Source organism: Podarcis cretensis, assembly GCF_951804945.1.
Source record: "Podarcis cretensis genome assembly, chromosome: 15".
Lineage (NCBI taxonomy): Eukaryota > Metazoa > Chordata > Lepidosauria > Squamata > Lacertidae > Podarcis > Podarcis cretensis.
In genome coordinates, this window is record NC_137185.1 from 25,573,803 (window position 1) to 25,600,402 (window position 26,600).

General features: G+C 40.9%; 1 protein-coding gene across 2 annotated transcripts in view; it reads left to right on the top strand.

Annotated features, from left to right (window-relative positions):
• SIK2 (salt inducible kinase 2) overlaps positions 1 to 26,600 on the top strand; it is an 81,932-nt gene that overhangs the window by 15,594 nt on the left and 39,738 nt on the right. For both annotated transcript variants that reach the window (XM_079954662.1, XM_079954661.1), the window contains exon 3: positions 2,003 to 2,066. In XM_079954662.1, coding sequence (XP_079810788.1) covers positions 2,003 to 2,066 — 64 coding nt within the window. The remainder of the gene's footprint in view (positions 1 to 2,002; positions 2,067 to 26,600) is intronic.

Sequence of the window (26,600 nt, forward strand, 5' to 3'; positions counted from 1 at the left end):
GGTTGCCACCTGTATTCTGATACCAAAAGTGTTCACTTTGGGCAGGACATGAAACTTGATTACGGAATCCAGGTTAAATTCTGGTCGTGTTTTGTTGACGGTGGTACAAAATAATGTTATGACTTCTGGTAATTCACTAATACAATTTATTACAATTATTAAAAGCATTTCTATCTTGACTTTTATTGGTAAGCCCATTAGATATTTTAACATTAAATGAACTTAACATTCATTTAGTGCCAGCAGTGCGCACTCTGTCATGATGGTTTGCAATCTGTATTAGATTGAGCAGAGGCAGAGGCCAGATTTGGAAAAAGTATTTGAAATTCTCAGGAGATGATACAATTCCACAGCATTAGCCCTGCACAGAGCTGAAAAATAGTTTGCGTTCCTAGGTGCCAACATCACATTTTTTTGTATTCAGTTAAGGCCCCTGGTAAAAGAAGCTTCATAAAAGAGTAGAGAGGATGTATTAACCGAAGATACAAAAAGCTAAAATCTATTGTAGCATCAGAGCTAGTAGACTAGCTTTTTGCTTAGGTTTATGTGGATGCCTAAGAATATGTATTGTAAAATAACCAATTTAAAAAGGAATCTTAGTTTCAAGACTGGAAAATCCTGATCAGGAGTTCAGAGTTTAAGGAGAGTTTATTCTGCAATCTCATTCTATGAGCTGTTAAAAAAGTTACCAGCCAGATAACCTATTCGGTGAGAACTTTGAGGCTCACTTTGTGTTTTGTCTCGTTGCTCACAACAACCACTGACAAAGCAAGGCTTAAAAGAAAGTGTCCAGGAAAAAGACAACAATGTAATGAGAGGATAATCAGGGGTCAACATACCTTGGATATGTATGTAAAGATATTTGAGTTCCTTTTTTTAATTAACAAAAATAATAAAAATAAATAAACTTAAGTAGGAAAAAATGCACAAGGAAGACTTAGCATGCTGTGTGTGAATGAATGAATGAAGAGTAGAATGCACCATTTGAACTTCCAATCATTTATTTGTTTTTGCTTTCTTATGTTAATGTCCTTTGTCATGGAACCCAAGATGGTGTATGTGTGGTTTCCAGGTGGCCACCCATCCAGGTGCTGATTTGACCCAGACCTCCCTTGCAGACCTGCCTAGCTTCAGCAGGGCAGCGATCTCATGTGCATTCACATCATACTCATATAGCAAGGGTAGCCAATGAGGTGTCCTCCAGATGCTGTTGAATGACAACTCCCATTATCCCTCACCATTGGCCATACTGGATGGGGCCGATGGGAATTGTCCATTAGCATCTGGTGGAGCACCACATTGACTGTCGTATAATACCAAGTAGGAGAACATGGCTGTCAGACAGGAGCATTCCCATTACCAGGGGATGCGTATACACTACTGTACATTGTTAATAAGGTCCCATTTGTTAGATATAGCTTTTGATTTACATTCATGTGGCTGTTTTGTAACAGTATGTACTCAACTTGACCTTCCCAGAGAGAACAATGATTCTGATATTGTATAAGTGGACTCTCATGATTCATCAAACTCTTGAGACCCTGTCTCTAAGATTAAGAACACATTGCATTGTGGTTGTTTTTTCTCTTTTTCCCTCCCACAGTATCTGTTAGTTACCTTAGAGCATCATGAACACCAATGCTAAGACCCCAGATGCTATCTAGTCTCCTGGTAATTTAGGAGTTGAACAAAGCAATTGCTTGGGTATATTGGCCGAAGTCCTACTGCCTTTAGACTAAGTCTTAAAATTGGTCCTGGGAAATCTCAACATCCTCTTAACGAACTTCATGGCCAAGAAACAAAGACACTGTCTAGGCACTAATTTAAGGAGCTGCTTAATCATACTTTTAAATTAGAATATTTGTAGCATGAGAATATTAGGCTTTTAAAGGCCACCTGTGATGTGTTTTGGGAGGCAGGGGTGTTATTGAGAAATTTCTAGGATTTTGTTTTTAAAATTCTTTTCACCTATTAAACTAATGTGTGATTTTTCCATCAATAGGTAATGGAGACCAAAAGCATGTTGTACCTTGTGACAGAATATGCCAAAAATGGAGAAATATTTGGTAAGTCTTTTCACTTAAAAATAGCTTGATAGTTTATTTCAGCAGCTAAATACTGTGAGTTGTGGGAAGATTGTTTTCATTCTAAAAATAGAAGCTTTAGATCAACTTTTTACTGCACTCACTTCTCTTTTAAACGAGGTTTTCATATAAAACTAATTCATGAGCATTACGTCATCTCTTGTTCAGTAGGTTAGCAAATAAAATGTGTTGTAGGCCAGTTTGTCATTTCACAATAGTGTTGACTCTTGGCAGTTGAAAGTTATTAAAATATTAGTATATTTCCAATCCGAAAACTGGTTTTCTTGTCTTTCCACTTATCTATTATTCTTCTTATATGGAGTTCTTATCATTTAGCCTTGCCACTGAACAAATAGAAGTTCCCCATTTGTACAAACTGACCTGTGCTTTTGATAAATTTGTAAGACACTGTGTAGTGGCAGGATTGTCTGTTCACAATCCAGAAATTAGCCATGCAGCTTGTCAGGGAAATGCTGTGGAGCTTTTAGAGACAGGGCTATTCTCGAGATGGCAACTTAACATCCATAAGTGGAAGTGGTAGCTTTGAAAATAAATTGTCCTGAATATGTATTGCATATAAATATTTGAATAAACCACTTTTCAACAACAACAAATTCAGAGCAGTTTGCATAATAAAATAGGGCAACAATTTCATTTGTCCTGTTCCTTCAGCAGCTCCTGACTTTCCAAACCTGTGGAGGAACCTGCTGGAGATGAGGAAGGGTTTCCATAGGGAAGAAAATAGCCCCATACCTTAGAAGGTTGTTGCCAAGCACCAGGCCTGACTAACACTATGTTAGTGTCCAAAGAGGGGAAGGGCTTCTGGTTTCCTGCACAGATGTTATCATTGGCCCCTGGCTCCCAGAACTCTTGGTGGAATAAGTTTCTGGAGGTGCTGGGAGAACAGTGGTGTAAAAAGAAGTCCTCTTCTTTCCCCTACCTGCTTCCAACAATACCCCAAGGCTTTTTTGAATAATGATACATAATTTTGGTCCAGGAGCAGAGTTCAGGAACTGGTATATTGGGATAAAGAACCTGTTGACATCTCTGGGGAATCAATAGCTTTTTGTTACCTTTCCTTTGGATACTTCATTGTTTTTATTCTGCATTTTAGTCAGGGAGGCAATTGTACATTCCCAGTACTTAATTACTGTCGGGTCCCAGTATCACCATACACAGTGATTCTGCAGAGTCTGCCCCTTTTGCAGTTTATACTTTGACGATATTTTCTCTGATGTACAATGACACCACCCCCAGTGTGCCCCTTCCCTTTTCTTTCTGTAGAGTTTGTATCCAGAGATAACTGTGTCCCACTAGTTCTTTCTTATTTCACCAAATTTCCATTAATTCCCCCTATATCTGTGCTCTTTCTTAGTACCAAGTACTTCAGCTGGCCAATCTTAGCTTTGGCATTGTGTTTACCCTATGGTCCTTTGGGATCTTTGAATTGCTATCATGTACCCTTGCACTTGAAATGCTTAGCTCTTCTCTCTCCTTTGAGCAATCATGAACATTTTCACCTTCATCCCTGGAGGATAATTTGTTCTGAACTGGATGCTCCTCAGCTGCTGTTGGCTTTCCAATCAGTTGAAAAGATGCTCTGCCACCTTTTCAATTCAAAGCACCAACAGTCTGGTTCCATCCTGGTTCAAGTGGAGTCCATCCATTTTGTACAAGCCAGCACCTAACAAATCAATAACCTTTTCCTAACACCACCATCCCACCCATGAATTGAGATTGCACCGCTGTGTATCTTGCTCTCTGCATGGAACAGTTAGCTCTTCTGAGAAAGCTACCTTGAAGCTGCTGGCTTTCATCCTCCTATCTAGTAACCTAGATTTGTTTTTCTAAACACCAGGACAGCATGATTACAGTTCCCCACATCACTGGTGCCAAGAGGCACCATAAGCACTGACTCCTCCCCAGCACTGTCTAACAGGCCATCAAAACAACTCATAACATATGCAGCCTTCACACCAGCCAGGCAAGTCACTATGCATTGACCCCCATTGCTTATCTAATTATGTCCCTAATGTTCAAATCACCCACTAATGAGAAGGTTATCGTCAGTGTGAGAGGATAGCTGCTTAGACTATCCCCCAAACCCTGGGATTATTTCCTGAGAGTGAAATCTTCCTCCCAGAGACCATTATTCGCTGTAACAGCAGAGAAGCTTTCACCTTGTGAATTGGGTGCAGGTATCACAACCCTGAAGGCCTTGGCTACTAACCTCTGGCTTTATCAGCTTCTTCAGGTCAACCACCTTGGCCTCAAGGGAACAAACTCATTCCCTGTGGGCCAGGAGCTTATTGCACTGAACACCTACCCACAACTGCATCCAGCAGGCAGATAGTCGTATAGTCCCCACACTTGATCTTGCATGTATAGCAAGCTTAGTTATTGAAGTCTATCCATGTCCTAGTGACAGGATCTCCTCCTAGGGAGCAGTGGGCCAGAAATAGTTCCACCAAAGAATCAGAGCTCATGTTCTAGTAAGTAAGTTGTGGTCATTGATGACTCACACCATGGTAGAAAACATGGTCCATGTGAATTTTCAGGATTGGTGCTGAATAAGATTGTTCAACCTCAGATAAAGTGCGAGACTGGTTACATTACGCTCAGATTAACGAAGTTTTTAAAAATGATAGAAAGTTAGGGTTCCAGGTGGAGAAATCGAAATTGGAAACAGAACTGTTAGAACCTAAGACTAAGACACTTTCAAGAATGTACAACTTGCTGTTAAAATGGAATACACAAGACGAAATGGTTAAATCGGTTATGATAAAATGGGCACAGGACATTGGGCATAATATTATGTTTGAGGACTGGGAAAGGTTGTTGACCACTGGGTTGAACTTCACTGCATGTAATGCTTTGAAGGAAAATGTAATGAAAATGATATATAGATGGTACATGACCCCAGTAAAACTTGCCAAAATATACCATTTGTCTGATAATAAATGCTGGAAATGTAAAGAAAGTGAAGGAACATTCTTTCACCTCTGGTGGACTTGCCCTAGAGTGAAGGCTTTCTGGGAAATGATATATAATGAGCTGAAAAGGGTATTTAAGTATACCTTCACTAAGAAACCAGAGGCCTTCCTTTTGGGTATTGTCGGCCAGAAGGTGTTAAGGAAGGACCAAACATTTTTTATGTATGCAACAACAGCAGCAAGGATACTTATTGCTAAGCACTGGAAAACCCAAGATCTACCCACACTGGAAGAATGGCAGATGCAGCTGATCGACTATATGGAACTAGCCGAGATGACTGGCAGAATCCGAGACCTGGGAGAAGAGAAGGTTGAAGAAGACTGGAAGAAATTTAAGATTTATTTTAAAAAGTATTGTAATTTGGTTGAATGTTAAAGGATGCTAGATCATAAATAATTGACCACCATTAAATTAGATGGAATTAGGACGATAAGTAGATTGAGGGAAATGTAAATCATTTGGAGAATGAGTAGATCAGGTTTAAAAGAATGGGACCTAGTAATATAAATAAGATGATAATTTGCTGGTTAAAATTTAAGAAGATGTAAATGGGAGCGGGAGATGTGAGGGAGTCGAAAGAGGTTTTGAAAATTTGTCATGATATCTATATTGTTGACCACATTTGCATTTGTATTCAAAAACTTTTAATAAATATTTATAAAAAAAAAAAAGATTGTTCAACCTCTGTAACAAGATGGCAGTCTCTTTGCTCCATGGTTTATTTTCTGTTGCTGTTTGCAAGTTTTTGTGGGGTTCTTTAAAACCTGATAAAACAAAAACCTGTGAGATAGATGTTCTGTTGTGAGCACACATTTGAGTCAGGGTCTCTGTTATCACCAACTGAAACTCAGAAAACTCTGGTCATTATTCAGTACTGATTTAAACTCAAATACAAGCTCTCTGGAAACCAAATGTTCTGGCAGTGGTGGTCTTAGAAGAGACTAGGTGAATTTGAAACCATGCTTATTTAATTTCTAAAGTGCTTATTTGATTTCTAAAATGATGATTATGTCTCTGTGTGAATCCTGCCTATCTGACCTAGAAACACTTTCCCATCATTGCCTTATTCCAGATGTATGAGGGCAGATTGTTGTTAGTGGTAAGAGAAAAGCACTGCATACGTTCAGGAATACTGTATTATTTTGCTGGATTTTTATTGCAGCAGCATAGGCTTAAATGGAGCACTAGTTGTACAAGAAAGTTATGGAAGCTCTTAGGGGAAAGATGTTGAAGCATTGTTTTGAGCTGACTTTAATCTACTTAATCCACCTTCGTGTGTGGTGGTGGGATAGGATAACCCTTTGGGTGCCTTCCAGACTTCCATTTGGTTTGGGCAAAAATATGGCAGATGATGGATGATACAGCTAATTGAAACTTCCTCATATGCCATGCATCTCAGGCATGCGTTACAGTACAATGCTTCCAAGCCCATGGTTTGAATAATGAATAATTGTGAGTTAAAAATTGCTGCAGATGGACTGTTCTGGGTAGCTTCAATTTCAGAGTAGCAATTTTGGTTTACTGGAGCCAGTGTGGTGTATAGCTGCTAGAATGTTGGATGAAGATCTGGGAGGCACAAATTCAAGTCCTCACACAGACATGAAGGTCACTGGGTAATCTTGGGCCAGTTTGCCATCTCTCAGCCTAGCCTATCTCCCAGGATTGTTGGGATAAAATGGTGGTGGTTGGAAAACCCATGTATGCCGCCTTGAGTTCTTTGCAAGTACAGATAAAATACAAGAAATACAAGAAATACAAGAAGCAGAGATAAAATACAATAAGGAAATAAATGAGAGCTCTTCTGGGAAAGCACAATGATATGTGGCGATTTTATTTATAGTCTATTGTCATAATGTTCTCGGTGTTAGATGTAACCATTTACAGTGGTACCTCAGGTTACAAACACCTTGGGTTACAAACACTTTGGGTTACAGACTCCGCTTACCCAGAAGTAGTACCTCGGGTTAAGAACTTTACCTCAGGATGAAAACAGAAATCGCACGGCAGCAGCGGGAGGCCCCATTAGCTAAAGTGGTACCTCAGTTTAAGAACGGTTTCAGGTTCAGAATGGACCTCCAGAACGAATTAAGTTAGTAACCCGAGGTACCACTGTAAATCGTTCACACCAGTTTCTGTGTAGCCTAAATTGGGACAATTTCAGTTATAACTTTCATACCTCAACAGCAGGATGGGGTAAACTCCAGGAGTCCCTTGCTGGTTTTGAGGATGTTGTGGTATTGTACTCCTTTAATATCCTCCAATATGGCAGTGTGGCCCTCTGGATCCTATCCCTGACCATTTGCAGTGCTGGCTGGGGCACATGGGAGTTGGAATCCAACAATGTATAGAGGACCCAAGATTCCCCACTCCTTCTTTAAAGGTCAAATCTTACTGTGCATACTTGTGTTAAGTATATATCACATGCTTCTCTGGCATAGTATGGAAGGCAGAATTCCTTGGTTCTGGCTCACTACGAGGAAGGTAGCCTGGTGTGTAGTACTCCTTGCTTTCTGTGCCCTGAAGTGTGAAATGTGAGCAAGTCCCTGCTGTCCCTTCTTTGCAGTCTGTATCGTCAGTGCTTAGCAGAAAATCCCATGGGAGGAAATTCCAGTTTGCGAGGACAAAGCTCATGTTCTTTTATTTTTGATCAGTTTCTCTTTCTGCAGCGGTGGTAGTTAGATTATATCTGTGTAGTGTAAATGAGATTTCCTGTAATTCAAGGGTGCGGAACCTTTTTCACTCAAAGGCTGCATTCCCTTGTAGCCAGCCTTCTAGGGGGAGCGTGCCGATGGGGGTGGATCCCAAAGTGGCGTTGCCAAAGTGGGCAGGGCCAGAACTGGTAGTGGGCAGGGCTAACTCACACATCCACAAAGCCTGCGCCCCTCATTCATTTTTTTCCTCACCCACACTTCCATTCACTAGGTGTACAACTTCCCACCACCACAAATATGGTTGGAAGTCCCCCCCCCCCCAAGTCTGATTGTAATGTGGGTGCATTTTCAATGTAGAAGTCATAGGCCAACCTTTCCATCCCCGACTGCAGCCCATCAAATGTATTTCACACCAAATACAGGTTTCAAGAAACCCTCCTGTTGGGTTCAGTTGGTGGTGGGGCAAGGAGGGGGCGTTCTGGACCAAGTCTGGAGTCTCAGTGGGCCGGTGGTTCCTCATCTCTTCTGTAGCACAGTGGCAATTATATTTAATGAGGTTAAGTACCAATAATATGGGGACACGGGTGGCACTGTGGTCTAAACCACAGAGCCTAGGGCTTGCCGATTGGAAGGTCTGCAGTTCGAATCCCCGTGACAGGGTGAGCTCTCCTTGTTCGGTCCCAGCTCCTGCCCACCTAGCAGTTCAAAAGCACGTCAAGTGCAAGTAGATAAATAGGTACTGCTCCAGCGGGAAGGTAAACAACATTTCCGTGCGCTGCTCTGGTTCACCAAAAGCGGCTTAGTCATGCTGGCCACATGACCCGGAAGCTGTCTGCAGACAAACGCTGGCTCCCTCAGCCTATAGAGCGAGATCAGTACGCAACCCCAGAGTCCGCGGCTGGCCTTAACGGTCAGGGGTACCTTTACATTTACCAATAATATTGTATTTCTATAATTGCTGAACATCGTGTGAATGTGCTTAGCTGGCTGCATGTATACAAGTAGAAAGGGGCAAGGCAACCAGTGTGAAGGGAGATAATGCCTTTGTGTTTTCATTTTGCCCTCCAATGTTTCAATCATGGAGGTGTTGGAATGGTATCTTTATGAAGTACACTGAAATAAACGCTCTTGAATAAGGTAACAAACTTGAACCTTTTTGATTTAAAAAATTGCATATAGATTCTAAACTAACAACCATGCAACCAATTCCTCATAAAATACGACTTTAGACTTAAACATAAGACTTTTTGTACAACAACAGCACCCCAACCAAAACACTGTCACATGCAGTCCCTTTGGTACATATGAAGTTGTTCTTTGGATCATGATACTTATCTGTCAATTTTATTATAACTCGCCTTTAAAAATCTATGAAAAAGCTCACTTTCAAGACCGTATCCAAGGAATGGCTTAATAAGCTGTATATGCTGGCAGTTGTATCATACCAAATTAAATACACCCCTACACACACACACACACAAATTCTCTTTACACACAGGTGTAATTTTTTAAATTAAAAAGCTCTTGGTAGGGTTTATTTTTTCATTAGGCAAAGAACTGGATGCAGTGGAGGTGACTAACAAAAAGCTGTTCATCTTTTTAAGAATAAGTTATTCTTTATGTATCTCCCGCAGATCAAGAATGTAGTTACATCATCCAGGAACTGGATAGAATCAGAATTCATTCCAGAAATCGTGACTCAAAATTGGCTTCATGTCTAGAACTATTTGCTTGCTGATCTACGTTAGACATTTTAGAAAGGGCAAAGTGACACTGCAGCAGTAAGGAGATAAAATCATTGTTAACTTACTGTCACTATTATAATTTGTAGGCACTTGGTGGTGATTCAAGTTGTCAAGGGTGAGGAAGGGCCTAGCTCGGTAGAAAGGGAGCCCGTTGGTTGCCAAGAAGAGGAGCTAGAATAAAGTTCACTGGCTTGTGGTAATGAGACCTCCAATGATTGGAGAACAGAGGAGGTGGTGGCTGGCTGATGATGCCATCTTGTTTGTTTAGTGGCTTGGCTTTTAAGCGAGGCTGAACTTGCAGCAGTTTGGTTTTTTTAAAGTCTGTTTTAGTCTGTCTGTATTTTCTCTAAAACTTTATCGTTGAGCTGTGCTTGTCAGTGCCCTGGGTGTTGGTCAGTCAAGTGTCTACTAAAACTTTGTGTAAGAGCCAAAAAGGAAAACTGGTGTTGATAACAAGACAGCAAATAAAAATGAAATTGCCTTTTGCAGGCAAAAGACTTCCTTGTTTTCTGCCATGTATTTAATTGGGTGATTTAAAAGAAAATAAATTTGCCATATATAACCATTGAAATGCAGCCCTACTTCATGTCGTGTATTAAGTACAGTACTCAAAACTGCTGCTTAGCTTTCTGGCTTTTGCCATTGCAACTGGACACTTAGACATTTGTATAGTCAATAGTCTTTGTACATTTGCAAAGGGTCTTTTAAACAGCATCTTCTGTTTCTTAAGTTGACCTCTATGTCTTTCTCTCCAGCTCTTCTACCTGAAACTTTAAAAAATCATTTAAATCTCTTCCTTTGCTGCCAGCCTTCAGTCATCTGATAATTATAAGGAGTCTGTTCTGCAGTAATGTATCATCAGATCTATCCATCAGTGTTTGGCTATTTCACTTGGGAGAAGAAACCTACAAATTGCCGTATTCTAAATACACCTTCTGCTAAACATAAGAAGATAGGAATCAGACCAAAGGCATTCTTTTCTCACAGTTGCCAAACAGATGCCAATGGGAAACCTGCAAATAGGGCATGAGCATTATAGCATTCTCCTGCATATGATCCTCAGCAACTGGTATTCAAAGCAGTGTTAGAAACTCAAATATATAAGTTAGGCACCAAATGGCTCCTTAAACCAAGGTTACAGTTTCCAAAACAGAAAGTCTACTTGCCATTTTGGGGCAAGATGGCTCTTAAGTCTTCTTTTTCAAATGATGGACTGGATGTGATTGATTATCAGTTAAACATCTGGCTGGTTCAGATGACAATCTTGAGCTAGTTTAAGAACTTTGAGAACTGAAAGAAGAAAAGTCACATTATCTAGGGACAGTCCACATATATATTGACCTATTCCTACCTCTTTTTCTTAATGATGACACACACCATTCATAACGTAAGAATATCCTTCACAACTGTGAGCACGGCAGTGCGGTGGGGTAAGTGAAGATAAGCTACAACAGTTAACTAGAATGTCGTTCGCTGCTGCTGCGCAGGCTGCACAGAAAAGCATTTTGGTTCCTGAAATTCATTCTGATCATGCACATAAAATATAATTGATAGAATTCTACAGGAAGGGGTATTAGTGTTTGAAAACAGTCAAGATCCAATGATCTCCAGGCATGCCCCTCCAGATGGTGGAGCCATACAGGTGCCCAGGCATCTTCACTTGGTTGCAAGTGGTCAATATCCAGGTGCAAAATGCACTTGGCTAATTTTGGACACTAATTCAAAGGCATGTTGCCTCTGACAGTGGGAGTAGAGAACATAGCTATCCTGGCTGTTAGTCTTTGACTGCTTCTCTGTGATTTGTTTAATTCCCTTTTAAAGCTCTCCAAGCTGGTGGCCAGCACTATATTTTGTGGTAGCAAATTCCATAATTATTCAATAGCTTGGTTATTTGGTCATAGAAATGAGGGAACCGTAAGAGGGGTGTACATGAAGCAAATGGGCAAGGAATATATGAGGTCCCATTTATGTGGTTTCCCCCATTACTCCAAATGAAATTTAACCAATACTTGTTTGCTATGGTTATGCTGTTTTTATACAATGTCCTCAGGGTCAGAATGGTCAACTTCTTTCCCTGTCAGAAATCCTTAGCATGTCAGTCTCATAAGACATTGAATTGAGTCTGAATAATACTGTGATTGTGTTGTTATGGACTTAAAACTTATTTTACAGTGTGAATCCCTGTTGACAGCGGAACATGTTGCTTTTGGCCAAGATTCAGAGCAGAGAATTTCTGTCCTCAGCTTTGCTTTTACAAGTGGTCTGTAGTTGGACTGTGCACAGCACTTAAAAAAAAAAAAGAACTAGTAAAGCAACATGCCCCGCTGCCACCAAGACTTCATTGAGATAGGGATATTTCTTAGGTGCATAGTTATCTGAAAAGACGTTAATTGCGACTATGAAACTGTCCAGTTTAACTGCTTATTGTATCCATTAATCATAGTGCTAATTACTTTTATTGCTTCTCACAACTGAGTGACCTGAAGTTATTTCTAAGAATAAAATACAGTAACACAGTAAAAAAAGGAATAAACATAATCAGAGTAAAAACATCAGATCAGATATATTGAGTTAAACCAGCCTGCCTTGAATATTTAAATATGTCATTCCTACTCCACATTAACATAATCAGAATGAAAACTGGTATCGTCATGGTCCAGAAATTTATGTAAGAGAACATAGCTTGCAGTGTTTTTCAGTTTTAGGGATGCCACCACCAAACATTTCCAGACCTTCAGATTGTCATTCAGTACCTAGGAATTTTGTTCTGGGGTTCCTGAGTCAGCCTCCCATTTTATGTACAGTATGTATTTATGTATGTATTTCCCACCTTCACCCTAATGTCCCAGGGCAGGTTGTAGCATTAAAACGCAATATTAAAAACAATTTAAATCAACATGCAACCAAAAACATATACCCCAAGTATTAAAAGCCAGGGTAAAGAGCTGCATCTTCAGCATTCTTCAAAAGCTGTATAAAGAAGGTGCCAGAAACAGCTTTGTGGGGAGAGCGTTCCACAGCTTAGTAGCCACCAGTATAGAAAATAGATAGATAGATAGATAGATAGATAGATAGATAGATAGATGAATAGATGAATAAATAAAAACAACTTTCCTCTTCTTCCCAGGTGATGGTTATTCTTTTATCTCACTTCCTAATTCCAGGTCCCCAAAAATTCTAATTAGTGAAACTAGAAGATACTTGACTTCCCAAATGCCATACGTAGCTAATCTTGAAATACCAAAACAGCGAAGGTCTTTCACCTTGGCCCATTGTCAGGCCCTCCCTTCAGCAGTTCAGGAAGGCCATTATAGGAAGATACCATATGAGGAAAGGAAATGCCCATGTGGCTCTGGGCAACAGGAAACAATGGAGCATGCCCTTCTTCAATGCCAGTATTATATAGACATTCGAGCCAGGTTTATCCAGCCCATCCTATATAGATTCCCAGGGCGATCAGAACAACACAACATTCCCTATTATTACAAGACAAAAGCCCACAAGTCACATATTCAGTCCCCAGATTCTGTATAGCTGTTTTAACTGGTCTTTTAAAATTCTTCTTATTAGTTTTTATTCACCCATTATTTATGCTTAATCAAGTATTCTATGTATATGTTCTGATTCATGGTTGGTTTTTGCTCTCATTTACTTAATAATTATTCGCTTAGATTCATACTATTTATTTAGATGTTTTGCTTATGCTGGTCTGTGACCAAATAAAGTAAATTCAATCATTCACTTCCTAATTCCTTCCATCTTACCCTACTATCCTCCCCCACCAAGTTTTTGGTGCTTGCACTGACCCAGCCAAAAGGCTATGGCATGACCAGGAAATGGGGCAGGCACATGAGGAGGTACTCAACAGGCAGTAGCACTGAGGCCCACCTGAAAATCTTGGCCCACTATTTGTAAAACACTTTTGTCAGTTGATGTGCTTTGCAATATTGGCTTATTCCAAATTCTTCCACATGTTTGACTACTCCACATAGGAGCGTGCTGCTGATACAGGAAACTGCCTTGCTTCCAAGTGAGAGGCCTCTTTGTTCCAGCTATTGTTCTCTCTAAGGTCTGAGGAGATTTCTAGTTTCTGCTGAATTACCCTAAATAAAACTACATAAGGAAGGTGAAATGTGCCTGTAATATAAGTGTAAAGCAGCAGTATTGAGGCTTCTCAGAATAAAATACTAAGGAAAAGAAGTTTAGATGCAACAAACCAACTAGCTGGTTTATACATAATAGGATGTTATGGTTTGTTTAAGCCACCATTTATTTACATACCACAAGTTAACCACAAACAAACAAACAGTGGCTTGATTCTCCAGACTTGACTTTCTAGCTGCTATTGCTTCATGCCTTTGTAGTTTATTAAGTGTCATCGGTGGTCACAGGGCACTGGGTTCAAACACAGTTCCAAACCATAGTTAAAATTGATCAGGCCCTGTTTGGGCACAGAAGCTGCTTTGGTTGCCCTGTATGTTGGGAGAGAGATAGGGAAAATTTGACCTTGCTAATTCTCCTCAACAAGATACTATGGCTTCAGATTGCGGTTTGCTGGCTGTAAACAAACCATGGTTAAGCTGCTGGGCAGGGTTCGTACTTGTTGTAACTTGTTGGCATCCGTCTGTCTTGAGAAACAATGGAAGATTGCTAATAAGCCAGGCCAAAGGAAGGTGCAGTCACTGATTTTCGAGTGTACAGTTGGAAAATGTACATATCAAGTACAGTATTTCCTCTTTATACTGAATTTGTTTATTTTTTTAATCTTACATACCACCCATCAGAAGGCTGCAGGTTAAGTGTATGACTAAACATGGTTGCTAGAGGTTTGCTTCATGTTTCCCCCTTAAGATGTCTCCCCCCCTGCATATATTGGTAAATCGGCTCTTTCACTTGGTCTTACAATATCCCTAATAAGCAAGCCGTCATCCTTGGAGAAAAGCTGCAGCTTAAATTATTATCTTGCAGTCGGCTCTTCCAAATCTCCTTAAGAGCAAGGTCCAGCTGGTATGTAAAAATGCCTGTGGTGAGCAGTAGCTGCTTGTCATCAGCACCTTCTAGTTGGCTTCTGTCTAGAATCCTGTTCAATTGTACTTGTAATACAAGTTAACACCCAACAGTTCTATCCCAGCTGGAAATTTTATATATACTACTGGAAGCTGAAAAGCACCAACAGCATTTGGAAGCTTGGTTTCCTAAAGCAAATGGTCAGGCTAGGTTTTAATTGCCTTGCAACCTCCTTTAGCAGCAATCTTTGCTATGCCTTCATCACAGCCTAACCTATAGTTCTGCCTTTGTCCCTGTCTGTATTTTAATGTTTCTGTTTCTGGTGTAGCATCTAATGCATCTAATAAATGTATATTGATGATTTTAGGCAGGAACCATAGCCCGAAACAGAACAATTCTGATACAGGAACATGATGTAAAGTTGGAGTGTCAAACATCAGCCTGTTTATCTGGCTCTTTAGTGTCCCCAGTATTTATTTCCTTTTAAAATATTTCAACTCTGCCTTTTGGCCCAAAGACCTACAAGGCAGCTCACAATGCCAATAAAAGCAGTCTGCAATAATAAAACATAAAGGATAAAATGAGAACTGGAACAGAATTTCGCAGGACAGAGTCATGACATAAAAGACAAGGGAAACTAATGAATTGCAGTGGAGTAAAAAGGTCTGGGGACGCAGGTGGCGCTGTGGGTTAAAGCATCAGCGCCTAGGACTTGCCGATCGAAAGGTCGGCGGTTCGAATCCCTGCGGCGGGGTGCGCTCCCGCTGCTCAGTCCCAGCGCCTGCCAACCTAGCAGTTCGAAAGCACCTCCGGGTGCAAGTAGATAAATAGGGACCGCTTACCAGCGGGAAGGTAAACGGCGTTTCCGTGTGCGGCTCTGGCTTGCCAGAGCAGCGATGTCACGCTGGCCACGTGACCCGGAAGTGTCTCCGGACAGCGCTGGCCCCTGGCCTCTTAAGTGAGATGGGCGCACAACCCCAGAGTCTGTCAAGACTGGCCCGTACGGGCAGGGGTACCTTTACCTTTACCTTTAAAAAGGTCTTAAAAGCTTATCTGAATACCAATAATAAGGTGACTAATTAGACTCCTGGTGGAAGAGAATTCCACAACCTGTGGGCAGTGTACAAAATTTGACCAGGCGCCAGGCACATTTTGCACTTGGCTAATGGCCACTTGTGACCAAATGAAGATGCCCTGGAGCCAGGAGGCATATGCTTGGGATCCTTGGATCTTGAATGTTTTCACACTAACAAGGCATTCTGTAGAATTCTACCCCTGGTATTTTATCTGCACAATCAGAAATAATTTCAGGAACCAAAAAGTTGTCTGGCCCCAAAATGGCAACTAGAAATTTGTTCGGCAACTGTAGCCCTGTTTTAAGGAGCCATTTGGTGCCTAGCTTATATATATGAGTTTCTAACACTACAGCAAAAGTGCTGGTCCTGCATCCTGGCCAGTTCAGCAGCATGTGGAGGAAGATGACAAACTCAAAGAGTGGGCTGGTCCAGGTGGGAAAAGACAGCCATTTAACATTGTCTATGTAATCATGTAGCACACCAATGGAAAACCTTTTTCAGCTCAAGGGCTACGACACAGCAATTTATATACATTTTACCTTTGTACAGTACGTTAACATGTGCCTCTCTTTGCTCCATTCGGACAAGCAGGAGGCATCATCAGAATGCAAGGACACATTCCAGGCAGGCAAAAATATTTCGGTTGAAAGTAAGAAAAATATATTTGTACAGGCTCCGCAGCAGCAAGTACAAGGTCCAGAAATCAAGATTCCAAGATACATGAGCAAGGCAAGAGTTTCATAACTGAATGGAAGCTATGGAGATACCCTGACAGTTGACACTCCCCACCCAGCATGCAGGACTCTCCTGCCCTATGAGCATAGCTGTCAACTTTCAGATTTGAAAAGAAGGGATCAGCAGCCTCACATGTCCCGGGGACAGTCTACGAGATATCTAACAATCCGTGATAGCAGTGGGAAACAGCGCTGGAATAAGGGAATTTCCCGCAAAAAAAGGGAAGGTTGACAGCTATGCCTATGAGTCTGCTACTTGCAAGCATACACACTTGCTCTGGGTGTGTGCTTCCAATGTCACCTGAACATGGCAGCTGGTTCTTGATGCCCCTCTGCCCCCAGCTCTTGCCACCTCCTGTTCAGCACCCCCCAAGTGAGTCTCTGTGCTTGGCAGAAGGGGTGGGGGAGAGAGCTGGCAGATATGCTTCCTCCTCCGACATCTATAGACACAAGGGGAGGAACTCGGCTCCTTCCTCCTGCATCTCTGGCTGCCAAATCATGCCAGGAACTGCTGGAACCAAGAGGCTCATGTCATGCCTAATAATGACCTGACTTGACCTGGCTTCTCCAGCTGATGCACAAGCTTAAGCTGTGCAAAGGCACTCTGAATACTGGCTGTGACATCCCTGCTACACACTACATATTTCAAGCGCTTTCAGGGCCAAGAAGCCACAAACAGCAGGCCTGAGTGCTTCATCACAGGTATAGAAAATACAGCAGTGTATTGTGGCACCTTAAAGACTAACAATTTTGTTGCATAGGTTCTAGCCCAGGAAAGCTTAGGCTGTAATAAAAATTGTTAACTTTTAAGGTGTCACAAGACTGTGTTGTTTTTATTGCTACAGACTAACACAGCTGCCTGTATGGAAAATGTAGAAATGGCCCTAGCATTACTGTTTGAACTGCCATATGTACTTATTGGAAGCTTCAGTCTACAGCACGGCCAGGGTGCTCGCGTTGTAGAGAGAGGCAGATAGTGGCCTAGCAGTGGATCCTCTTTCAAAGATGTTCTTTCTTCCCTAACTTGGCAATGTTTTCACTGCCTGGGGTATAGGCAAGGAAGTAAACATTGGCAGGGGGAGTTGGTGGAATCAAGAAGAGGAATTTGCAGAGCTGAGGTTCATCTAATCGAGTCAAAATTGATATTTTTGGCGAAGAAGTACAGATGCAACACTTAGACATTTGCTTGGTGGGAAAATGGACATTTCCTATCTTTCGCATCCCCTAATTCAAAGTTTGTGTCTGATAAATTGTGTGGTCTTCATAGCTCATCTGGTGAATGGAAAAGGACACAATAAGCAAAAAATGTGAGGGTGCAAGGAAAGATGCTTTTCTGACAGCATGTCAATGAACTAATCCTGTCAAAATTGCCCTGCTTAGTTTGAGGCTTCCCAAACCTGTCGCTATTGAGAAATTAAATTTTCTAGGCCAGCTCCGTTTGGCCCACTGCAATTACATAACCTGTTTGACTAAAATCTGTAAGTAAAACCATTAATCAGATCTTACGATGAGATTATTACAAACAGAAGCAGGGCTTGCAGCCATCATTACATCATCTCCCTTCATTTACATCAAAAGCAAATGCTTTTTGTGTGAATTCATCTGAGCTTTTGTGCAGGGAAATTCCTATCTTGGTATTAGTATCAGAGCCCTGTGTTTATACAATACTGCTTATAAAAGTGTATTTTTCAAGCTAGAATACCCATGTCTAGTTAATTAAGTATATTTTAAAAGGAAAAGAGAATTTCTATTCCCAAAGTATGTGGCAGATATTTTTTTCCAAAATGCTTTCAAAGGCAATTTTAAATAATTAGCATTAAAAAAAACACCTTGTTAAATTCAAAGTGTGCTTCACTGTGTATATAGATAAACATCATTAATTCAAATTAATTCAAATTAATTCAAGTCACCATTATGTTAATCATCACAACCTGTACCATAATGCTAGGAGTTTGTTGCATAGACTTCATCAATGAAGGACCCCTGACTTGCTTCCTCTTTGTAGAAGGCTCTCTGATCATTTCAGTTCAATAAAATATTTCTGGCAATCTGTACAAATAAGCAAAACACAAGCAATAAGCTTCTCTGTTAATATACAATATGAGCATCAATGATGGAGAGGTGTATAGAGTTTGATGTTTTATTTATCTTCTCTGTCCACTGTTGTAGATTGGTATTAAGCAACAGTTCGTGGGGTTTTTTAAATGCTAATCAGAAATAGTACATCAATAAAGCTAATGTAGTTCCCGTAACTTCCTGGCTCCTTCTTAGTGAAAGAAATATTTGTTTACTAAAAGTAAAGGTAAAGGACCCCTGACAATTAAGTCCAGTCGCAGATGACTCTGGGGTTGTAGTGCTCATCTTGCTTTACAGGCCGAGGGAGCCGGCGTTTGTCTGCAGACAGTTTTTCCGGGTCATGTGGCCAGCATGACTAAGCCGCTTCTGGTGCAACCGAACATCGAAACCAGAGCAGCACACGGAAACGCCGTTTACCTTCCTGCCACAGCGATACCTATTTATCTACTTGCACTTCTTGGCGTGCTTTTGAACTACTAGGTTGGCAGGAGCTGGGACCGAGCAAGGCTCAGTGGATTAGACCACAGTGCCACCCACATCCCACTTGTTTACTAACGTGTGAAAATAGTATATCCATTTTGGGTATTCCAGTCGTAGGTATACTAAACTGTAGTTGAAACACAGATTTATTTCCTTTTTAATCTTCTTGAAAAACAACCTTTGGTCTGCTGCAGATTAATCTTTTCAAATATTTCAAGTGGGGAAGAGCTGTGATGGAGCATCTGCTTTGCATGCAAAAGACCTCAGGTTCAAGTCCCTAGCATCTGCAGGGATGCGTGAGAGAGACCCTTGTCTGAAACCCAGGAGTGCTGCTGCCTGTCAGTGTAGTAGACAATCCTGAGCTAGATGGACTGATGGTCTGACTGGATAAGGCAGATTCCTGTGCTCCTGTGTGTTTATTAAAGGTAAAGGTACCCCTGCCCGTACGGGCCAGTCTTGACAGACTCTGGGGTTGTGCGCCCATCTCACTTAAGAGGCCAGGGGCCAGCGCTGTCCGGAGACACTTCCGGGTCACGTGGCCAGCGTGACATCGCTGCTCTGGCGAGCCAGAGCCGCACACGGAAACGCCGTTTACCTTCCCGCCGGTAAGCGGTCCCTATTTATCTACTTGCACCCGGAGGTGCTTTCGAACTGCTAGGTTGGCAGGCGCTGGGACCGAGCAGCGGGAGCGCACCCCGCCGCAGGGATTCGAACCGCCGACCTTTCGATCGGCAAGTCCTAGGCGTTGAGGCTTTAACCCACAGCGCCACCTGCGTCCCATGTGTTTATTAGTTGTTGCTTAAAACCCCTAAAGGAGATCTTTGTCTTTCTGTGTGTATATACATACACATGCATGCGTTTTTTTCACTCTGCTTGACCTTGGTTCTCTGCCTGTTCTTATGATGAGGGGATGGGGTGGGGAAGCAATTGGTTTGAGCATTGCAGGCTTGTACTAGGTCTAAGCCTCTGCAGAGAACCTTGACCTCAGGAGAACCTGCTCCTTAGAGCAATGCTTCCTTCACTTCTAGGTTATTGCTGAAGTGCTGAACCAGGAATACAAGAAGCTGCCACACCTTTGCTCCCTTAAAAAAAAAATCTGCACAGGATATCAGAGTAGGCAATGGTTATTTAGCAAAGATGTGTCACATGGCTGGTGCGTATGCGTGCTCTCTGTGTATGTTATTTCTTGGGAAAGAGCAGGATTTAGTGCCTGCCACCACATAGGTTGACTTAGGTAATTTGTCTTTACACTTTGCAAAATAACACCTCGTTGCAAAGAAAATAAGAACTTGAAGTTGTTCGAAAGAAACAACAAATGAATTTTTTTTCAGTTGTTGAAAGCTGAAGGCAGCGATGAGTAGTGCTGTTGACAAAGCTCTTTGTCGTGTCTTACAGAGTGAGCAGAGAGAGAATTAAGGAAACTTTCTGAAGTAGTCAGCAAATTATTGCTGCAAAGCTTGAGATGTGTTCATGGCGATGCAAACAATTTATTCAGCATAATGCTGCACATGTTGGCCTTGGTTTTGCTTTGAAACTACACTCTACAAGTAGAATACTTTTACTTGTAATTTATTGTGTAGGTCCTATTATTAAGAGAAAGTCGGTTAAGATGATTCATTAAGGAAACTTTAGGTATTTGAAAGATGTATAAGCCTTATACTTGTGGTTGGCAAAACAGGTGAGCAACTTGCATAACACAACTAGATACCCCACTTCAAAAGGACTAGCCCACAATCCACTTTTCTTTTTCAGTATATGTGATACTGTTTCTTGTAGGACTAATGTAACTTACCAGTATCTCACATCACATTAAACCAGCACTTTTATAGTGTAAACCATTGTTTGCTTTAAACTGTGGTTTTAGTGTGACATGGAAGCCAGGTCAGTGTTTTCACTTGCTGTGTGTGTTTTATGTCAGAGTGGCTTCAGTCCCTTCTACCCACAGGAGCATAAATAAGGGTGGCTCTATCAAAAATATATAATGGGGGAAGACAGCACTTTGTGTATGGTCACACGTACAGCATATTTATCGGGTTGGAAGTTCAGCTCAATTCAGTGGGATTCATAGGTTTTGCATCCGTTTAGTGTCTGTAATACAGCCACTCTGTTTAGAGAATAATTGGGCATATATGTCCAACACAAGACTTATTATAGTTCTTTTGAAGCCTTCCTTTTCTCATGCACTTGCAGTAGTCACCATCTACCTTGTTGACCAAGCAGAAACCCTTGGCTCCTTCCTTTAAATCCCCTCTCTTTTTTTGTTCTCCATATCCAGTCTGTTACGTTGTGTTGCTTCCCTCTGCAGAGCCTTCCAAAACTACTACTGCCCTTTCCTCTTCTTCCTCCTCAGGGAAAACTCTGGCTCACACTTCATTCATATTCCACATGGTCAACTGCAGCCTTCTCTTTGCCCTTCACTTGTCATGTCTCAGCCCTATCCAGAACTCTACCGCCAAAATAATTTCTCTTGTCAATCAAACCATGTGACACCCCTCCCTCAATCTGAATGCTGGCTTGCTAACGCTTCTGGCACAAACTCCTCATACATACTTACAGCCCCCTGTGGCCTTGACCCTCCTCTCTCTCTGCCCTTGAGTCCAAGTGTATATCTGCCATTGTCTATGACCCACCTTTCCTGGGATGCCGTTGGGGGTTGTCCTGAGCCCCTGCTAAATACATGTAACCAAATGGCATGCATCCTTCCCTTGTTTACACTCACCTCCATTATCCACCCCTTGATATATTGTCTCTCCTATGTTGAACTTCCAGATTGCCAGCCCTTTTAGATTGCCAGGGAGCTGCCTTTTTGATAACCTGCAAAACGCCATGGCATTATCATTTCACCTCAAATACTGAGCGCTAAGCATGGGGAAACATCTGTAGATACCATTTTCTTCCAGTCCATCACATTAACAGTAAACTGATGAACAGACGTTTTAAAAAACTAATGCCCTGTGGGATATCTTGTGCTTTCAGCATTTCATCCCTTCTCTCCCCCCCCCAACTCCTTCTTTAAGACTAATGTTGTTTTTGAATGGGCGCTGACACTAACTGAGAGTTCTCACTGCAGCCTCTTAGAACTGCCCTAATTTTAAGATGTTTATAAAATCTTCTTACGTAATTGTTACCCAAGTCTCCCTCCCTCATGTACATGCACCATAAACACATCCCCTTTTCTAGATTGATTATTGTAATGTATATTGTATTCTAACATGTCAAGGCGATGGTGGAAACTGTCTTATTCATTAAGTGCTTATACTAATGGGGTTCTAAATGGGGATCCACATCTCTTGTAATCTATTGAAATATTATTTGTTACTGAAGCTGAACCCTTTTTGATGTAGATGTTATTTTTCTAAAAATTCCACTACTGTGGCTGATACTTGGATGAAATATTATGTTAGGGTTGTCGCCAATGACATTTTACTCGGGGTAGACCCATTGAAATGAGTGGATCTGAATCATGTCCTTTCATTTCAATGGGTCCATTCCCTGAGTATGACTAACACTGCATACAACTCAGTGTGTTCCACTTGAATAAATATGCATATTTATCTGCAAAAATGTGCAAGGAAGGACTGTGATGGGGAATGACATGGGAATGCAGTAAACATGAGAAAGACGGGGCAGGGGGAGAATGTTTGCGTTGCTGTAAAAAGTTCAAATGAATTAATTGGCCTGTTGTTACTGGAAGGCAACCACTCTCTGCATACCCTGCCTTCAGGACCAACAGAGTAAAGGTACTGTGAGCAAAGGGCTGCTTTGGCTTGAGAAACACTTTGTAAAGAGGAATACTGAAAGTCTGACATTCAGGGAAATCCCTGATAGATTTTCTCTAGTGAGATTCCAATCTAGTGTAGTTGTGGTTATTCTTATTACTAAATATATGCTTATGAGAAATCTAAATGTCCCCCAGAAAAATACTCTTGGGATTTGTGCTGAAAGATCAGAATTCTGCTTTTGTGTATGCTGATAACAGATTAGAAGAATGACCACATGTTCAGTAAAGATTATTTATTTTCAAGCAACATATAATGGACTCTCTGTTTCCTCCTAATTTATAGCAACCTGCTCTGGGATAGATGCAGTAAAGTCCAGTGCAATTATTCTATAGCAAGCAGATTTCAGAGTTTTTTCCTTGAGGTTCTTTGCCAACTCTGTTAAACTCCATAAACAGACAGCTTAGCTTACTGTAAATTAGACTTGTTCTTTGACTTTTTTTGAATTTGAAATATTGCTGGAGGAAAATATTTGTTCCTACTCCCTGTGTATTAAGTTTCATTGTGCAAGTTGCAAGATGTAGAATGCTGTTTTTCTTTGCTGCTAAATTTCCCCTCCAGCAAAGTGTGGATTGCAGCCCTTGTCCATTATCTATCTGTAGCATCTTAAAAGTATTTCAGTCATCAGTTAGTAATTGTTAAGGCTTCATTCATCACTTGCGGGTGAATGGAAAAGCAAGAACAGCTAACACCCTCTCTCATAATACAGTACTAGAACCCAGGGTCATCCGAAGAAGCTGCATGGTGGGAGATTCAGGGCAGAGAAAAAGAAGTACAGTGGTACCTCAGGTTAAGAACTTAATTCGTTCCGGAGGTCTGTTCTTAACCTGAAACTGTTCTTAACCTAAAGCACCACTTTAGCTAATGGGGCCTCCCGCTGCCACCGTGCTACCGCCGCATGATTTCTGTTCTCATTCTGAAGCAAAGTTCTTAACCCGAGGTACTATTTCTGGGTTAGCGGAGTCTGTAACCTGAGGTACAACTGTACTTTGCTCAGTTGAGTGTTCATTACCACAAATTCCCTAACAAGACATGCTTATAGTGACCAACTTGAGCAAGTTTAAAAGGGGATTAGATAGTTTTGTGGAGGAAAGACTGTCAATGGCTATTAGTCATGATTGGCATGCATTACCCTCTATCAGAGGCCGTATGCCTCTGAATACCAGTTGCTGGAGAACATGAATTTGAGTGCATCCAGCATGTGAGTATAGGTATCTGATTGGCCACTGTGGGAACACGATGCTGGACTGGGTGCACCTTACGCTCTTGAGCTCGTTGAGAGTAACAGGCAAAATGTAATGCAGAATGATTTAGGTCTGTCATCTGAATAAGAAAGACGTTTTCATTTGATTTTTATATTTGCATAGATTTTGATATGGCTAGAGTATGGCTAAATTCTAGCTTGTTGTGCTTTTTATCACATTTGAAGCTTTAAAAAAAAAAAATCACATATAGTGCTTCTGCACTTGGAGGGTTCTATTTGATATCCCACAAAGGTCAGAACAACTCTCTTGATCAGTCACCCCAGACATTATCTCTCTATATAGTATGCTTTTCTTAGTGGAACCAGCCAGCTGGCTTCAACTTTGCCACCCAAAGAAAGGACATAATACTTAATGTTTTGTTAGGTCTTCATTAGACTGCGTATGTCAAGCTGGCTGATTATTCCTTTGATGGGAATGTTTTTGCTGCTGTAGTTTGTTTGTTTGTTTATGGGTCTGTTTATGGGTTATTAGAATGGTTTTATGGAAATGTGTTGTTTTATGTTGCACCCTTTTGACTTTTGTAAATCGCTTAGAGCCTTTTTTGTACTAAGCAACTAATAAGTCAAATATTAATAAATAATAATGGCAACTTGTTACAGGAGACCTTATTAATTTTAAGTTTTATCGATCAATTTAATTGACATCACAGCCCCAGCATTAAGAACACTAAGGATAGTTTCCATCTGTCTCGCCATACAGGTAGGCAGCTATCTAACATGGGATTTAAAATTGCAGCTGGATATCTTTCAGAAAAATAAAGTTTAAAAGATTTGTTGCAAGTGAAGTGTTGCTGACTTGGGTGGTAAATTGGAGCTTTAGTGAATTACACTAGCATAGCATGAGGTTGGCTGTTTTGTTTCAGAATTTTTCAAAGTGTGCATTGCTGCATTGGAGTATGTGACAGATCTAAAAGAGTTTTGTCATAGTAATGCAAAGGGGAAATAAAGTAATTAAACATGCATAAGTTGTTTAGCAGTCAAACATACATAAGTAGATGTGGACATCAAGCCCTGCTTGAACAGAAATATGCCCTTTATTTCAGAATACAGAAATTGGAGTTAAAATATACTACATTGCTATCTTTATTATTTTGCTATTTTCCTTGCAACCTATAAGTATGTATACTTTTTGCAAGGAACAAAGATGTTTTCTGCTCCATGACCAAATTTGCTGTAGTGGCTAAATAAAGGCATAACTGTTATCGTAGTGAATGTATTGGCTGGTCTGTTAGCAAACTGACTTGGTTACTTCTCATTTTTGTCTTATTCCAATTCACTTGTCCTGCTAAGTATGTTGTTGATGATACCATTTGGGGATGTAAGAGGTGTAAATGAAATATTTCATGTTCTGTCTTGAAAAATTTATCTATGCAGAGCATATTACATATTAGATGGTCAGCATTACTTCCATAAAAGGTGCACTTGGGTGAAATCAGTTTTGATCAGTAGTTGTTTATTACTATTGATTAATACAGTTCACATAGGTAAGTTCTCCACTTCTCTAAGGAAATTACATACAAGAATGTTGTATTACTATATGCTTTAATCTGTATCTGTCACGTCCAGATCTATTGAGCAGGCTTGTTTGTTTGTTTGTTTCAATAATGTGTATGTGCTTCCTTCCAGAGCAAAACTCTCCCAAGGTAGCTTGCATCAAAAACATACTGCACCATTTCAATAAAACTGCAATATAAAACTAAAACTTTATAACCTGAAAACAGAGGCAGTTAAAACAATACCAACTACCACATATTAAAAAGAAATGTGATTTAAAAAAAAAAAAATCAAGCTCAGTTTATAAACCAATAGAGTAGGAGTCATTCACAATCGAGAAAGAGAATTCTGCCAAGAAGTCTCTTTTACCCTTGTCTCACAAACCTAAGAGTTCTTGATGGCAGGGCATCTGAGGCCAACCTCAAGGTCCAGGCAGGTTAAGATGGATGCAGCCATCCTGCAAATAACTGGTCCAAAACTGTGAATCTATAGTCCATTAATATGTGTCCCTACTTTTTTTTTAAAAAAAGGCCAAAAAACACTTCTCATAATAAGCCACCTAATCAACAAATCAGTGCCATATTCCAGGTTCTTGTCAGTCTACTTCCTGATTCTTTGCAACTGTGTTTTATATGTCAGTTTGCCAGGATGGAATGTGTGGTTGGGGCTGGGGTCGGGAGACAGGGTGATGGACAAGGAGAATAATTTTGGGGAGAAAACTTTTCTGGGCCTAGTATAGCCACAGACTTTGCATTGCCAACTCCTCCTTTAAGAAGCAAGGCATTTGGTTCTGAAAGTAGCACATTACCATTTCCTTTCTGAAAGGGGATAGGGAGAGATGCATCTGTCTTCATGTTGCAGTGAGAGCACACAGCATGTGTTGAATGGGGTTCTCTTTTCTGCACTCGACAGGAAGAACACTGTCCTCGGCCATGTTTCATGCGCAAAACCCTTCTTCGGGGCTTACTTTTTATGTGGATATCATTTTTCCAGTTAAGATACATCCTTAATGTTCATGCTTTTGGCTTGGTCAACTGGCCTTTATACAATTTACTGCTCCCCGTTACTGGGCTGCCACCATAAATTTATGTTAACATTTACTTATTACTGTACTTGCCAACTAAATAAAAAGTCCCACTCTATAGCAGTGTAAATCAAAGGAGAGTGGAGGGTCACCCAAATGCCTCGGAAATACTGACTCCTGGAAATGGTTTGC